Source organism: Meriones unguiculatus, chromosome 3 (genome assembly GCF_030254825.1).
Source record: "Meriones unguiculatus strain TT.TT164.6M chromosome 3, Bangor_MerUng_6.1, whole genome shotgun sequence".
NCBI classification, from domain to species: domain Eukaryota; kingdom Metazoa; phylum Chordata; class Mammalia; order Rodentia; family Muridae; genus Meriones; species Meriones unguiculatus.
The window spans coordinates 38,674,041-38,691,319 of NC_083351.1; the positions used below are offsets into that span (position 1 = coordinate 38,674,041).

The 17,279-nt window shown below is 41.4% G+C and overlaps 1 protein-coding gene across 7 annotated transcripts in view; it reads left to right on the forward strand.

Annotated features, from left to right (window-relative positions):
- The window catches only part of Invs (inversin), a 140,897-nt gene that overhangs the window by 89,102 nt on the left and 34,516 nt on the right, over window positions 1-17,279 (forward strand). For 5 of the 7 annotated variants that reach the window (XM_021654105.2, XM_021654107.2, XM_021654108.2 and 2 more), the window contains 7 exons: window positions 385-558; window positions 3,823-3,990; window positions 8,004-8,184; window positions 10,411-10,520; window positions 14,182-14,353; window positions 15,560-15,715; window positions 16,132-16,361. In XM_021654105.2, coding sequence (XP_021509780.1) covers window positions 385-558; window positions 3,823-3,990; window positions 8,004-8,184; window positions 10,411-10,520; window positions 14,182-14,353; window positions 15,560-15,715; window positions 16,132-16,361 — 1,191 coding nt within the window. Of the gene's footprint in view, window positions 1-384; window positions 559-2,461; window positions 2,608-3,822; window positions 3,991-8,003; window positions 8,185-9,427; window positions 9,451-10,410; window positions 10,521-14,181; window positions 14,354-15,559; window positions 15,716-16,131; window positions 16,362-17,279 lie in introns of those variants that run through there. The other 2 variants (XM_060379889.1, XM_060379890.1) reach the window with 2 other exon arrangements.

Sequence of the window (17,279 nt, forward strand, 5' to 3'; positions counted from 1 at the left end):
AGCTAAGTACAAAATGGTATATATTAAAGCATTTTCCATTCTAGATATGTATAATTTAATGCTTTGTATCTACATGATCAGCAGTAATAGACTAATATTCTAGACAGCTAGCAATAATAGTCTGCCTAAATCAAACATGTTATATCACCCAATAATATTGGTTGGCCAGACACTGTGTAAGTTATATATGTGTTTAAAAGTGATCAAGAGAAACAGGAAAACAAAGCAATCAGTATCTTAGTGTGGTTAAGTTATAGTTTTTCCTGTTTTAACTTTCTGCATTGTATACTCTGTGATGGAGATTGAAATACTGAGTACATTTATGAACTAACTGGCCACAGAGTAAATTCCCCTTATCCTCTTTTTTTTCCTCTTTTCATCTAGGGAAATTACCGCTTTATGAAACTCTTGCTTACACGCAGAGCAAACTGGATGCAGAAGGACCTAGAAGAGATGACACCTTTGCACCTGAGCACCCGGCACAGGAGCCCCAAGTGTCTAGCTCTTCTCCTGAAGTTTATGGCTCCTGGGGAGGTGGACACACAGGACAAAAACAAGGTAGTAGATAGAGTCAAAGGCAAATGTAAAAGGAAAGGGAGGGGATGCTTCGTTTTATGATGTGAAGCCTCAGAAAGAAGGGCTGCGTTGCCATGGTCTCTGTGGGAGAGCAACTCCACATATCCAGACATCCCAGCGAACATCTCATAAAAGTGTGCCATTTTCCTGCTCAGCACCGTGTGGTCGGTAGTGCCATCTCCTTTGATGGGTGGGAATCTGACCATCAAGAAGATTAAAGTTTGCCCAAGATCCAACTGGCAAAACGAGAACTCAGACCCAGGCCTTTTCAACTGTAAAAGCCAACATGGCAGCGCCTGTGGCCAGCTAGACTTGTGGAAGCCATCTGCCCATGTGGTGCAGTAAGCATGGGCACTTGGACCCACACTGGCCGTCTGTCCGTACAGTGCAGTGGGCAGTCATGGCTGTCAACAGCAGCCTCTTGGACTCTAATACAAAGCCACCACTTACGCATTCTGTGTTCTTGGGGAAATTACTTAACTCATTTATCTCAGAATTTGAGAATAAACAAAAAAGATCACTGAAGGTAAAATGAGGTGATGCAGTCTGTAGCACAGTGCCTCATGCAGGGTACACCCCCCATAAACGTTAGCCCTAGATACTTAATCATTGCATTTCAGTTCTGATATCGGCCCTCTTATGTCTTGGTAAGAATTTTTTTAACCTTCCTTGCTCTTAAATTTTAACAAATAGCTTACACTTCTCAGTTTTTCTGGTGTTTCTTTATAGAAAAATCAACTGTGGTCATTTGTTAGAAACAAGCAGTAATCCTTTTCTCTCTTCTGCAGGGTGGGCCATAGTCTTGTTAACATCAATGACATGAAGTTAGAATCCTATGGTAGTCACACTTATTGCTCTGAGTGTTTCTTAGACCTGGTTGTGTATAGTGGGCGCATGCGTCCATGGGCCGGCATGAGTTTATGTGCACTGTATGAATGCAGGTGCCTGTGCAGGCCAGAGAGTATCAGATGCTAGAACTGGATTGCAGGTCATTGTGACCCACCTGATGTGTGTGCTGGGAACTGAAGCCCTGTCTTCTGCAGGCGACCAGGTAGCCTAACTGCTACGCCATGTTTCCAGACCTTCTCTGCTTGGTTGTTGTCATTGTGGTTTGCTTTCTTTTGTTTTACTCTCCTGCTGTTTTTGTATTTTTTAAAGTTTTCTTTAGTAGTCGCATTTGGAACATCAACTTTTACTTTGCAATCGTGCATTGATATTTTCTTATCCAAAGCATCTTGAGTACTGGCATTTTGCTAAATGATCTCATGTATATTGTACCACAGCAAAAATAAATAGAAAAATAAAAAAACAAGATGTGTAAAATATGACAGTTAATGGCTCATTATAAATAAATGTATATGATATATGCTTATATATTATATATATAACCTGAATAATTATTACCTAGGAAAAGGAAGGAATTACAGATGCTGTCTGTGTTTATTAATGGTGGTTTTAATTAATTAATGATTGTTTTTAAGTAGTGATTTTTCTGTGATCTTCAGTCACTACTAAAAATAAGAATGGATTGGGGCTGGAGAGATGGTTCAGCAGTTAAGAGCACTTGATGCTCTTGCAGAGGCTCAGCCTTCTGTTCCCAGCACCCACACTAGCAGCTCACAGCAGCCTGTAACCATGCCCCAAGGGATCCAGGACTCTGCTTTGACCTCCTGGAGTTCACCAATCACACAAAGTAAACAAAAATAAAATGAATCTTTTAGAAAACAGCACATTAATAATGACTTTATAATACAAATAAATGTCTGTAATTGCTTGAATGGATGCCATGGATGTTGGTTTTTCTGTTTTAGGACACATGAGCTTGGTTCCTGCTCAGTAAATTACTCAGTTCCAGGCTGGGTTGCTGAGTGACAGTGAGGGTCTAATGTGAATCTGAGCATCTCCTGTTTTTCCCCATGGTGACTCTCCATAAAAGGCATGTTAATGGCAGTGGCAAAAGTGGTTTTCAAGCAACTTTACTGTGTTCTGAAGCACCACTTTAAACTTTCATTTCAAATAAAGAAAATGCAGGTATAGAATTTTTAAAGTATCTTTTTATCAGTAGCTAGATTTAGCTATTAGTGTGTAAAATTATTCTTAAACTTAAGTTGGATATGCTGAAGTATTCCAGATCTATGGGTTGCCTGTGACTATCTTCCTGGTAAACATCAAAATTTAAATCTTTCTGTCAAATTCTACAATTCTAATCCAAATCTTTGCGATGCCCAGAGGTGTAACATCAGGAGCATTAGTTGCTTTGCTGCCGACTACTCATAAACCATTTTTCTTCTCCCTGTTATTCACAGCACTTGATGAAAGTGACTTATGGTTAGGGAGTCAGATTATGGGTAACACTGCTCTGAAGTGTCAGTGCAGCCATAGGCTGCCTTCACCTTTGCCACTCTGTCTCCCAGAGAGTCCTCATGACTTTTCTTACGGACATGAAAAGATTGCTTTATTCCATGAAAATATTCTCAAGAGAGAACATTATAATAAACAAGGCATTTTACCATTAAGAAATCAATATGTGCAAAAAGTGAAAATTACTGCAAAATTAAAAGCTTTCTTTTAGAAAGTGCATATGTTCAAAGCTTAGGAATGATTTAAGAATGACTTAAACTCTGCAAGTACAAGTGTCTTTTCAAATGCTATAACCCATACACAGGTTGCAGTACCCCACAAGAAACTTGCCTTCTATGGGAGCAAACCCAGCTTTAGGAAAACACACAGAAGCTTGAAAGGAACAGTCCTTGCAAGAAAGCTTTGAACTCTGCCCTCTGTGATTGTTAGTCAAAAAAACATAAGCACTTCAGGCTTTGTACAGAGACAAACACAGCCAGGTCATATTTCATCCTTGTTGCTAACTTTTGACATAAAAATAGCACTACTTTAAAAAACTACTTTATGCAGTCTGCACTATAGAATAATGTCACGTTACATAAATAGCCCTGTAACGAGAGTTAATATCTAAAACTGTCTAGTTTACGAACTCCAGAGGTAATCCACTACATGCCAGCTGCATGACACTGGTGTACTTGATCTTCTGAAGGCATTAGCGTTCACACAATTGTCATTCAGCTTTAGTATAACTGGTAGTATGATTCAAATAGCACTGGAAAAAAATTACTAAAGGAGTTAAGAAATCTGGTTAATGCATCCCTGACAACCCTTCAGCCATGCCTGTCACATAGCAGATGTTCCAGAAGAGTGGGATGCTGAGGCTTTGAGCACCTCTCTACCTTGCAGCAAACAGCTCTGCACTGGGGCGCCTACTACAACAACCCCGAGCACGCGAAGCTGCTGATCAAACACGACTCCAACATCGGGATTCCTGACGTGGAAGGCAAGATCCCCCTCCACTGGGCTGCCAACCATAAAGACCCGAGCGCCGTGCACACGGTGAAATGCATCCTGGTGAGTGGAATGCTCTGCTAGACCCCAAGAGCCTTTTTATAGGAAAAGATAATGATACAGGTACAGAAAGCAAGTATGTGACAGACAGGCAGATTATGAAGAAAGAGTATCAACACGTGGACTTACCCTGCGAGAGTCAGAGCATCGCAATAGCACTTACTCCACACTGAGGTGGCCCTCCCCCCACCCTGCCTTCAGGATTCACGTTTCTCATTCTATGCTTTGTTTTGTACTTGTTTCCGATCTTCTAATTTTTTGTTTTTGTGTACGCGCATGTGTATGTGAATCGTGTGTGCGTGCGTGCGAATGTGTGTGTGTTTGTCTGAGATGTGGGGTGAGGAAGAGGTGTTTATGTGTGTGATGCATGCACATTAGTATTCAGGTATACACAGCAATAGTTGTCTGCACCAAGGCTAAAGCAGGACACAGGGGATCTTCCTATATCATGCTCTGCCTTAGGACAGGATTTCTCACTAAGCCTGAAGCTCTCTCCTACAGCTAACCTGTCCAGCCAGCAAGCTTCAGGATCTAAGAGTCAGTGTTCCCCAACACCAGGGTTACAGGCACTCACAGAAGTGAGTTTTTTGAACTCAGGTCTTTACTAGCTGAAACACTCCCCCAGTCCCCTGATAGCTTTTAGTATATAAATTAGACTTATTCTTCCCTTGTATATAAAAGGATTATTAAACCTATACATTAATTTTTTTCTCTGTTATTTTCTTTCTTTTTTGTCTATGTGTGTATGATATGCATGCATGTATTGATAAGTGTGTTGATATGTGTGTGAGGATACATGCTCGTGTGTGTATGTGTATGGAGGAGGCCAGGAGTTGATGTCAGATGTCCTCCCCACTCATATTCCACTTTATCGAATGAAGCAATGTCTTTTGTAGAAGCCCAGGCTCACTGTTTTGGCGGATCTGGCTGGTCAGTGTGCCCCAGGGATTCCCTGTCTCTGCTGTCCATGGCCTGGGGTTACAGGTGGGCTACCATGCCCGCCCAGCTTTTACATGGATTCCGGGATCCAAACTCCGGTTCTCAGGGTTCTCAGGTTTGAGTGATGTCTTAGTCAGTATTCTGTTGCTGTGAAGAGATAGCATGACCATGACACACCTATAAAGGAGATCACTTAATTGAGGCTTGGTTACAGTTTCAGAGGCTTAGTCTATTATGAGCATGGTGGGGAGCATGGCAGCACGCAGGTACACATAGTAGCTGAGAGTTCTACATCCAGATCCACAGGCAGCAAACAGAGACACTGGGCCTGGCATGAGCAGTTTGAAACCTCAGCAAGGCCACACCTACTAGTGGTGACACTCCCTGGTGACCAAGCATTCAAATCTGTGAGCCTATGGAGGCCATTCTTATTCAAACCACCACATTCCACTCCCTGGCTTGTAGAATAATGCAGAAATTCATTCAGTCCAACTTCCAAAATCCCCATAGTCTATAACAGTCTCAACACTGGTTAAAAATTCAGTCTCTTCGGAGACTCATGGCAATCTCTTAACTGTTAACCCCTATAAAATCAAAATAAAAAAGCAGATCACATACTTCCAACATACAATGGGACAGAATACACATTGCCATTCCAAAAGAGAGGAAATGGAGGATAGTGAGGAAATACTGGACCAAAGCAAGACAGAAAACCAGCAGACTGCCTCTCTGTCTGATGTCAAAGTACTGTTCAGATCTCCAACTCCCTTCAGCTTTGTTGACTGCAACACACATTTCTCTCTTGGGCTGTTTCCACAAGTGACAAGGACTTTACTCTATAAAGTAAAATGATTATTAGTCTCATTTTCAACCCCTTAAATTTCGAATTTTCTTTATAGTTCCTCCTAGTTCCTTATCTATGGGCCTTAGAACTTTCAGTTTTTTATAGAAATCTTGGTAGTAAACTGTTGTTTTCTTTTTGGTTTATGACAGTCTTATGTAGCTGAGGGTGACCTTGAACTTCTCATCATCCTGCCTCTCCTCCCACGTGCTAGATTTACAGCCCCGTGCCACCAACACTTAGTTCCTGTGGTGCTGTCCGTCGCACACAGGACGTTGTAAACACTGGCAAGCAGGCACCAGTCTCAGCTGCATTTTCATTGTTAAGACTGTCTGTTTAATTTTTTCTTTTTTTATTTCAAATATAATTACATCATTCAGCGCTTTCCTTGCCCCACCCCACCTGACCTCCTAGTTACTCCTCGGGTTAATACCCTCGATTTCTTTAATTGTTATTATCCTGTTCTTGAAAACTAGTTTTCTTTGTGCCCAGCCCCAGATAGTTTTTTTTTTCTATTCTTTATTTTATACTGTTTACAGCTTTCTACTTTCTGTTGTTGTTACAAGTCAAGTCTCTTGCTGTCTTATTAATGGTCAATCCTTTGTGAGGTGATCTACCTTTTTGTTCGGGCTGTTTTTAATTCTCTGTGTTTAACATTCTACAGTTCCTTTGCAATACGTCTAGGTGTGATCTTTAGGAATAAAAAGGAAAAAAATTCCTCTTTGCTAGGCCAGGTAGCACATGCCTGTGATTTTAGCATTTGGGTGGTAGAGTCAGAATCCACTGTGAATCTGAAAGTTCATTTGGTGTGTTCAAATCATCCTGGTCATTGTGATAGTTTTTATTTCTGCTCACTTTCCATCACATGTTATATTTTCTTACAGATTTCACAGATAGTTTTCTCATGTAAACACACCTTACTTTGAGAGCCTAGGCATGTCCAACCTTTGATACCATTGTCATCTAGAATCTAATGATCAAGAGCCTTGCAATTCAGTTACAGAAAAGTACATAAATAATGTTAAAATGTTTTAAGCAAGCATAGGGTTTTGTTAACTTTCAGGAGGGGCTAGCTGCATTTGTAACTGTCTTAGGCCATAGATATCACATGGCCCCAGGTTGGATACATATTGGGCCCTTTGTTGGTGAAAGGGGCTGACTACATAGGAAGCTGTAAATCTGGGAGAGCCCTTCAGAATCAAATTGAAGAACAGGGCTTGGCTCTAGGTGTGACCTAACCTGAGAAGGAATCGCCTTAGCTAAAGCTGATCCAGGAAGCTGATATATGAGAGTTCTGGGCTATTAGTGTCCCTGGAAGCTGGGTAATAAGCCTTTAATGTCAAAGGGAGACTTAGACACATCATAATGTCTGTTGCAAGGATCTGACAGAGGAGTGTTGAGAACTGTCAACTTACAGAAACAAAACTGAATACCATAAACACAGGAGTAAAGCCTTCAGCCTCATTCATAAAGGCACCTTAAAATTAGATATCAGGGAAATGTCTTTCAGCCTCCTAATAGAAATAACATGTAGGAAGCTTGATAATACCATTGATTAATCTGAACCAGCATGTAGGAAAGAAACGGTCTATACATTGAACACGGGTGTGCTCTGGGGCCAAGCATTCGGAGAGTAGCTTGACAGTATTCATTGGAAATTGCAAAAGTCCTTCAACTAGCAATGCCTCACACATTGTGTGAAAAATCTCACACATTGTGCTGCAAGAAATATGTGAGGGAAATAGTCATTGCAACATTATTTGTGATTATGAAAAAAATGGACAACAAAATTCCAGTTTAACAAATGAACTAGAATCAATAGAGATACCGGAAGTGTAGTAGTATAGGAAGAAAAAGTTGCCAGAGAGATGAGATGTATGCTTCCATGATATAAAATGTATGTTGTTTATGGATGACTACATATATACAGAAGTAAAAAAAACAAAAAACAAAAAACAGCTTTAGCCTAATTCACAATAGATACAAAAGCACAATTAAGCAAATTGTCACAGCTTTTTTATGCAAGCATGATCGTTACTCTCTTTTCTTTATTTTTATCTTGTTAACAAATAGGGAAGTTAATTGTTAAAGATTTGGCCCATACAGGCAAGCTTTCACTTCACTTGTACCTGCAGAGAATGTGGAGGTTTCATTTCTAGAACTCGTCAATGTACATGCCGCATGTTATTTGCTGAGGAGCCCGTGTGTGTCTGACGTCTCTGGTTCTTGAAAACAGGCTGCTGCCCCGACAGAGTCTCTGTTGAACTGGCAAGACTATGAGGGCCGCACACCCCTGCACTTTGCCGTCGCGGATGGGAACCTGACGGTGGTGGATGTCCTGACCTCCTATGAAAGCTGCAACATAACATCTTACGATAACTTATTTCGAACCCCACTTCACTGGGCAGCCTTACTAGGTATGTTCTGCTCTAAGTCAGGGGATCAGTGGTAGGGAAAACTGTCCACCGTGGAAGTGGACTGCTGAAACACTCTCATGTTTAATTCATGTGCTCAGTTATCTCATAACCTGCTTCCTTCTGGTGCACACTTAAAATGTGGTAATATAAACTAATTCTCTATTAAATACTGGTTTTTATTTCAACGTCACATCGCAAGCTGTAATTTTTATTATAAAGGAATGAAAATTCATTGACAAGGTGAATATAATGTGCCCTGTCTTCACATTCATGACGTGTGGGCAAAAAAAGCGGCATTTATTTGGTGCTTGTATTAATCCTTTATATTTTTTTTTCCTTCGTATCTGCCTTGTAACCTTTTGGGGATCACTTTTTTCTATTTAGGAGAGGGAAGATATGTGTCTGGTATGGATGGTTGTGTCAAATTATTTGAAAGTGTACAACGTGGGAACTTTTCTCTTTTATGAAGTAGTTTAACTGCTTACAGTCATTATTAAAAAGTAACAGGTTTTTTTTTTTTTTTTTTTACTATTGGGGCATTATTAGTATTTTCAGAGGGCTTTTTCTTATTTTTCCCGCCCCTTTGTTTTCACCTTCTGCCAAATGGCGCATATGCTGCCATCACTTGGCTTTGGCCCACCTGATGTTCCAGGCAGCGGCACAGGCTCAGTTGCAGTGACTTTTCAATTTATCAAAATCATGTTTACACATGAGTAAGAGCCATGAGCAAGAGCTCGCCTGTTTGCTCCCTCTCATAAGGTGAGTTGAGCCGTTTCTCCTCATCACTTCTTTGATTTCTGTTGACAGTACGAGGGTCTTTTCAGGTGTTAATACCTTGCTCTTAGTTTTGAAATTGTATACTATCTGTCTGAAAGTGATTTCATACTTGCATATGACTTATATGTCAGATTTCAAATTGTTACTTAGACTTCCTCTCAAGGTGTGTTTCTATCCCCTTTCTTTTTCTTCTAGAATGTGGTGTGCTTCACAAATTTCTTTCCACTTGGCTAAATTCACTTTCATGCTATAAATTCTGATTTTATTATTCCTACAACATGTATTTTGATTTCAACTGTGTCTTTATTCCCATCTGCCTCCTATATTCCTTTTAACCTCATTTTATTTCCTCCATCTCCTTTTCCTGTCAGCCTGCTCTCTTCTTAGGATGTTCTCTTTTGTCTTGTGAAGCCATCTCTTTCTGCACTAAACTGAACATGCCTAACAGTGTCTCGACTTCGCCCTGACCTTCTTGAGATCATTCCTGAGGTATGCTCTTTATCTCCTGGGGCCGAGTCTCTCTGCCTGCCTGTGCTATGTTATCCTCAAGTCGTTACTGATTTTTTTTCTCTGCTCCCCAAACAAGATGTGTTTAGGCTGACACTGTTGCACAGATTGTCATTGGTCCTGTATTTGGGTTAGGAAGACGCCATCTTAAACCTTGGGTGTAGAGTGAGTAAATGAGCACAACTCCCAGGCAGCTCCCTTTGCCTGGCTTCCACCCAGCACAGCCTTGCTCAGATGGCTCCTCACCACACATCTCCTTTATACTCTCTGTTAGAGGGTTTGTTAGCCCTCTGTGTTGTGTTATGCTGCGTTGTGTTGTTTTTTGAAACAAGATAACCAGAGGATAGCTGAGCACAATAGCTCAGGATAGTCTCAGCTTTTCAATCCTTCTGCCCAAGCCTTCCAGTGCTGGGTTTCAGGCACATACTGCCACACCAAACTTGTTAATTTTTAGACCTTTTGTATAGTTCCTCCTTGTAGAAACCAGACTGTTAGCCCATCGCCACCTCACAATACCTGCTCCTTCATTTTGGGAGTGTAAACTCACTGCCTGATACTAAAAGACTGGGGGAGAGATATTGTAGGGATGGCTAGGCCTCAGGGACAGAAGAGGTTCATTTCAGTTGGTTCAACTGAGCAGAAGGGAGCTGATGTCCAGCTCTTGGGGATCAGAAAGCAAAACCTTGACATGATGGACAGTGAAACCAAGAAAAGCCTGGCACATACCATCATGTGCTTCTCCTCCCTGATGAAGCATCCTGTTTGTACTATGGTAAGCCTCACCTTCATTCTGTCCTATCATAGTGTGCAGGGAGAAGGAGGAAAAGACAGCACTGGGAAATGCTGTTGAATGCTGCTGATTTTTCTTACCTTCTTTCTTTTAAATGGATTAAAATTAACTTGTCCCTTTGTGCGTGGTAACTACCTTGTGTCTGTTCTCAGGCCATGCACAGATCGTCCATCTCCTTCTAGAAAGAAACAAGTCTGGAACTATCCCTTCTGACAGCCAAGGAGCAACACCCTTGCACTATGCGGCTCAGAGTAACTTTGCTGTAAGTTAATGAGTCCCTTCCTCTTAATGAAAATTTTTATGTTACAGTTACAGCTTCATATGCTATAGTTACAAGAAGTAATATGCCATGATCCCATGCCCCTTTCAGCCAGTCTGTACTAACAATAGACAGAGTATAGTGTTATACAAAGGAGGTCGACACTGAGCTAATTCATTCATGCCATTTTAAAGAACACACATGTATCTGTGTTGTAGAGTGATTGGCTTTATACCATCATTCACACTGTCAGCACCATGATGCAGGTGATGGTCTGGGTTTTTATAAGGTTGTTAGTCACTTGCAAAGTTTTATGCAGCTTTACTTAAACACTCGGCATAACCTTTCTGCTTTATGGTGAGTATACTGCATCATTTTGTGACTTTTATAGCACTAATGATATCTTAGTGTTCAGCACCCTGAAAGCAGTGCAGCAAGGCTTTGGAACTGGAAAAACCAACTCCTGGAATCCCAACTGTGCAGACTGCTAGCTGTGTGACTTCACACAACTTTCTTTCTTCTTTTTCTCTCTCTCTCTCTCTCTCTTTTTTTTTTTTTTTTGTTGTTGTTTTTTTGAGACAGAATTTCTCTGTGTTGTCATGGCTGTCCTAGACTCACTTTGTAGACCAGGCTGGCCTCGAACTCACAGAGATCTACTTGCCTCTTCCTCCCAGGTGCTGGGATTATAGGCATGTGCCACCTTGCCCGGCGTCACACAACTTTTTTAACATCTGAGTCTTGTCTTCATACATAGTATGAATAAGGCCTACCTGATGTAGAGCAGTCAACACAGGCCATATTCCTATGGATTGTATTCATATTCCTATACATAGGAGAGCAGGTATCCAAACACAGACATTCTTATTATTTGTACTAATGATTATGGATTGTATACATCTCAGAAGATGAAAGTGTGAATTATTGTTTCTAGAATCCTGGGCATTTTCTATAGCTCTTTCCTGATAGTCCTTCATGGATCATAAAGTACATTCTTATTTATTGTGTCCTGGGTTCGTTTGGCATCGTGACGATGTGTAGTGTGAGACACAGATATTAAAGATGCCACAGTTGGTTTTCTGTCTTCATCATGGGTGTGGAGTAAAACTTACAATAGCTCTGGCCTGGGAAGAACATAATTCCTCCTTTTTTACCTCAGCATTCTGCTGAATGTCTTGTTTTCATTCCCTTCTTACTCTCTGTACAAGCCAGTTTGATCCTGACTTGTGTGCCAGTGATTCTGTTACCCTTCTTCTAAATAAATCAGAAACTCATGAATGTCCTGTTTCTGTGACAAGTATGCTCTGTGTCTGCTCTCAGGCCATCTATGTACTTATAGTCTTTCCTTCTTGGCCTCCCTAAAACTTTACTCAGTGCACCTAGAGTTTTGGCAAATCATTATCTTTTATTAACTCTGAACATCTCAATTATGTCTGGAGAAGTAGTTCTTTCTTGCCACAGATAGGAAAGCCACCTGGCCCAAGCTGATGGGTCTGTAGAAATGAAAACTTGGGATATAACACAAGCCTGTGAGGAGGGTCATAACATCCCACTTACAGATTCTAGAAATTCAGTGTTCTAAGAGGTTCAAGAACTTGCCCATGATCTTGAACCATATTTCAGAATCCAGCTTTAGTACAGATACCAATAACTAAATACTCATCAGTGGGAGCAAAAGCGAATGGAAATACTTGATTTAGATAGTCTACCTGTTCCAGACTTGATTTTAGTAATTACACACATACCTAAGCTCCGTCTCAAGCCCATTGATTACTGTAGCTTCTGTTAACGCCACATAATTTTGCTATTTCTTTTTGAAAAACACCAAAGAATGAATAAATAAAACTAGGAAGTAGTTTACAATCAGGAAACCAAACCACGCTGTGGACGCACTGCTGGGATTTTTGTCTGTTCCTATACTGCATTTCTTCCAGTGTAAAACAAGGCCTAATTTAGACAAGGCCTCAAATTTATTCTTTTTTATTGCTGTATGTGTATAGGTGTTTTGTTTGCCTGTGTGTCTGTGTACCACATAGCTGCCCAGTGCCCTTGGAAGGCAGAACATCATGTCAGATCATCTGGGAGTGGAGTTATTAATGGCTTTAAGCCTCCATGCAGGAGCTGGAATTGAACCCAGCAGCTAGTGCTCCTGGCTGTTATGCTATCTCTGTAGCTCCTCCCTGTTCTTCCTATAAAATGGTAAGAGTCAGCTGCAGCAACTTATTTCTGAAGCTCTTTTATATTTATTCAAGCACAGTTTCTTGACCTTCCTAGAAATTTGTAATTGTCTGAGTTCTTGAAAAGAGATCAGCACAGAAATATTGACCCAGGTATAAGCGCTTGGAATGGCGCTCAGCTATACAGGGCTTGCGCAGCATAAGTGAGGCCCTGGATTTGATCCCAGCATGGAAAACAACAGTAACCCAAACTGTCAGGCACTGTTAGGGCTAACTGCCCAGGGTCCAAATTTGTCCATTATTGGAGAGGCAGGACCTTGAATATAGGAATGACTAAATAAATTTGTCTTATTAAATGAGCTGAATGCTACATTTCATAGTAACTTTTCATCAGTAATCAACAAATGTATATTAACCATGTCAAGATTTTTAGTAATGAAATACACAGTGAGACAATGTTTGCCTTCTCTGAAGACATGCTTCAATATGCAGGTCTCTGCTGGTGCGGTGCACAAGAAAATGTATAGCTTAATGTAAGTCTTGACGCTGAATGTTTCAGTCTTCTCATTTTCATTTCTAACAGTGGCCTTAAAAGTTTGAAAGCTTGCCAGGCACAGTGGTGCACGCCTTTAAACCCAGCACTTTCAAAGCAGAGGCAGGGAGATCTCTCTGAGTTTGAGGCCAGCCTGGGCTACAGCACAAGTTCCAGGACAGACAAGACTGCACAGAGAAATCCTATCTCAAAAAACCAATACAAATAAAAATAAATAAGTTTTAAAGTTTGATCAAAGGGATTCATTCTCAATTATTTTATACTTCTCATTTTTTTGTTGTTTTTTAAAATTATTTTTTGTTCTTTGACAGTTTCACTCATCCCCACCTTCTCCTGTTCAAACCTTTCTCCTCAGTAAGCTCCCTCCCTACTTCCATGGCTCCTCTTGTGTAACACTGGATTTAAACAGGGTTGCCCCCTGGGTGAGGGGGAGAGCGACGCTTGTTCCACAGCTAACATTGTCAGTAGTCCCCCTGAGAGAACGGGGCCTCACAAGCCCTTCTCCCTTCAGGATGAAATGCTGACAGGCCCAGCCTTGTACTGGCAGTCACAGCTGCCATGAGTTCACACATGCACCAGCCTTTGTCATGTCCAGAAGGTACTGTTGGACAGCAGCCCCCCAACTCTGGTTCTTACCTTCTTTTTACCTCTTCTTCGGTATTCCCTGGGAGGGGCCAGTCATCATTCTCAAACTGAAGGGTGTTGAACAAGAAAGCTAGTTTATGTTTTTGAAGCATTCTAGAAACTAAAACTAATATATAAGGAGAGATCATAATTTTCTGTGGAAATTGAGGTTTTGTTATTAAAAAAAATAATAAAAGAAAAGCAGCAAGGGAAATCCTTGTCTTCTTCACAGACTCCCCTCTGACAGGTGCTTTATTATCATTAAAGGAATGTCCCCCACTGCTGCAGGGTTTCAAATGAAGCTTTCTTACAGGAAACAGTTAAAGTGTTTTTAAAGCATCCGTCAGTGAAAGACGATTCCGACTTGGAAGGAAGAACGTCCTTCATGTGGGCAGCGGGGAAAGGCAGTGATGACGTGCTCAGGACTATGCTGAGTTTAAAATCTGACATCGACATTAACATGGCGGACAAGTACGGAGGCACAGGTAGGAGCTGGCACATGGACTTACGGTTCTTCGGGTGCTGAAAAGTGCTATCAGATTTCTAAGACAGAAACTTGAGATCACTGTTCCTAAGGTAGTGTTGTTTGACTTGGCGTTTCACTATTTGTGCTTGAGTTTGCCAGGACCTTGCTCTTCCACGTAGTATGGCTAAAATCACTTCCTCGACTAGGTGGGCATCACCATCTGGGTTATAGCTTTGGCTGCACAGTAGACACAAGGTAGAAACTTGTCTCTGCATTCACTTTTGTGTGAAAAAGAACAGAAACTTACAACTATGCAGAGTTGGGGCTGAAAAGATATCTCAGTGGGTAAAGCACTCGCCATGCGAGTGTGAGGACCAGAAAAAGTGAGTGGGCTTGGAGGCCTGCCAGTAATTCCCATGCTCGGGATTGGAGACAAGGAAGCCACAGAGCAGGCCAGCTGCCCCAACTAGCCAAGCAGGTGACCTTCAGAGTCAGTGAGAGACTGCATCAATATGAAAGGTCACACACAATCAAGGAAGACACTGATGTTAACTCCCAACCTCAACATGTGAGCACATGCATGTATGTTCACCTGAACACATACATACATACATACATACATACATATATACGTACGAAAAAACTGCATGTTAGTAGCTACTAACATTTCAAAATATGTTTTAAGGGATGAGCATATCTAAATGTGTCCTCAAATCTCATTTTTTTATGCTCTTTCCTCAAGTTTTAATGTGGATGCATGTTGCTGTTCCATGTTAGAGAGAACTTCCCGTGTCTCTAAAACCTTAGCTGCCTCACAGCCTCATTAGTTCTTACCACTCTTGCTTTAATTAAACCCCTGGAACTGCAGGCTGGTTACTAAAAAAACATGATTTTTAGCCTACAGTGTGAACATGAAAGTCTTTTTGTCTGAAATCCCAATTGCAAATCAAAAGGAAAAGAAAATCTCCAGTACAACACTGAGTACAACCGGAACTCAGCAGTGTCCTCACCTTCCACTCACATACCAACACCACCACGTACATGGCCAGAAAGAGGGAGGAAGGGAGAGAGAGAGAGAGAGAGAGAGAGAGAGAGAGAGAGAGAGAGAGAGAGAAGGACTTAGATTGCATTTAGCTACAATGAGGTAGAAATCATAAGAGGAAGAAAAAGATACTTAAAAGGTAAAGTTCTGAGAGTTTACCAGTGTCTTTGGCTTCTGTTTTAGCTTTACACGCTGCTGCCCTTTCTGGCCACGTCAGCACTGTGAAGTTGTTATTAGACAATGATGCCCAAGTGGATGCTACTGACGTCATGAAACATACTCCACTGTTCCGAGCCTGTGAGATGGGGCACAGAGATGTGATTCAGACGCTTATTAAAGGTTAGCTGGTACAAGTGCTTCTGTTAGGGCTCATTCAAAAGGTAGGCTCTACAGCACAGCCAGTGTGGAACATGCCTTCATTCACACACAGAGCCACGTGGCAGCAAGTTCAGGAAGCGTGCCCAAGTGGCACCAGACAATTCTGCCTTCACCTGTAGCCTCGCCTGTTGGTGAACATTTGATTTCAGGTAGTCACTTTGCCCCTAGCCTCTCACTTTCATTCACTGAAAGAGAATGAGTCCCAACCTCTCCAGACCTTAAGGAGTTCTCGAAAGCTCTAGCACTAACAGTGGAAGTATTTGGGGGAAAAGAAAAACTTTTAAAGGACATCATTATGTTTTGTTTTTTTAAGCCTCTGTTCCTTGGAATAGATGCTGTCCACATTCAACATTTTCACTGCAGTTTTGCTTTGCCAGGTGGAGCACGGGTTGATCTGGTTGACCAGGATGGACATTCACTTCTGCACTGGGCAGCACTCGGGGGAAATGCCGATGTCTGCCAGATATTGATAGAAAATAAGATCAACCCAAATGTGCAGGATTATGCAGGAAGAACACCACTTCAGTGCGCTGCATACGGAGGCTACATCAACTGTATGGCTGTGCTCATGGAAAACAACGCAGATCCCAACATCCAGGACAAAGAGGTAGAACCTGAGCTTCCTGTGCTGCCAGGTGCATGGCACATAGTGTTCTTTGTTATGAACTAAGTAGAAAGGTTTATCGCTTGGAGAGGGATGATTTCCATTTGACAATATTCTCTTCTCGTGCTCCTCTATATCTTTATATTATTTAATGAGTATATTCACCAGGAATCATTTTTAAAATGTTTATAAAATATTTGCATATATATACACATATGTGATCTTAGAAACCACCCATCATTCACTTAAAATTAGCACCAGCACTTTCTCAGTTGTATAATCTGTCTCATAATCACAACTACCTAATATCCTAAAATACCAAGAGCCTTATCTTCAACAGTAGATCATTCAGCCTTCACAGCAGCACTATAAAGTAATGACTGTCGCTCTCCCACTTCAGAGCAGAGGGAACTGGAACTTAGGTAGTTTCAGTAACAACCCTGCAGTGACACCACTTGGGAGTGGGGAACCCTTACCGGAAACTGGAGTTCAGTAATTAACTCCCATAAGTGGACACTTCGCCACTGTTGCGGGCTTGCTGGAGTCATCTCCATGAATTTCTCTATCTTATTTCCGATTGTTCCCTTAGAATAATCCCCCTCAGGAGATTACCTAATCAAGGTAACAAATGTGATACAGTGTGATCAGCTGTGATGTGTGTAGCGTGTGTGTGTGTGTGTGTGCGCGCGCGCGTGTGTGCGCACGTGTGCGTGTGTGAACTATCAGCATCTTAAGAAAGTATTTAATCCATTCTTCCTCCTCTGTGCAGTGAGTTCCTCTCAGTTTACCTAGCACTCACTTTTGGAGGGCTGGCTTAACTCTTCAAAATACTATCTATAAGTCATGTTTTCTAAGTCAAAAAATAGATTCTCTATTAACCAGTTAGGAAGTGTCTACCAAGATTGTTATTATATGTAAAAT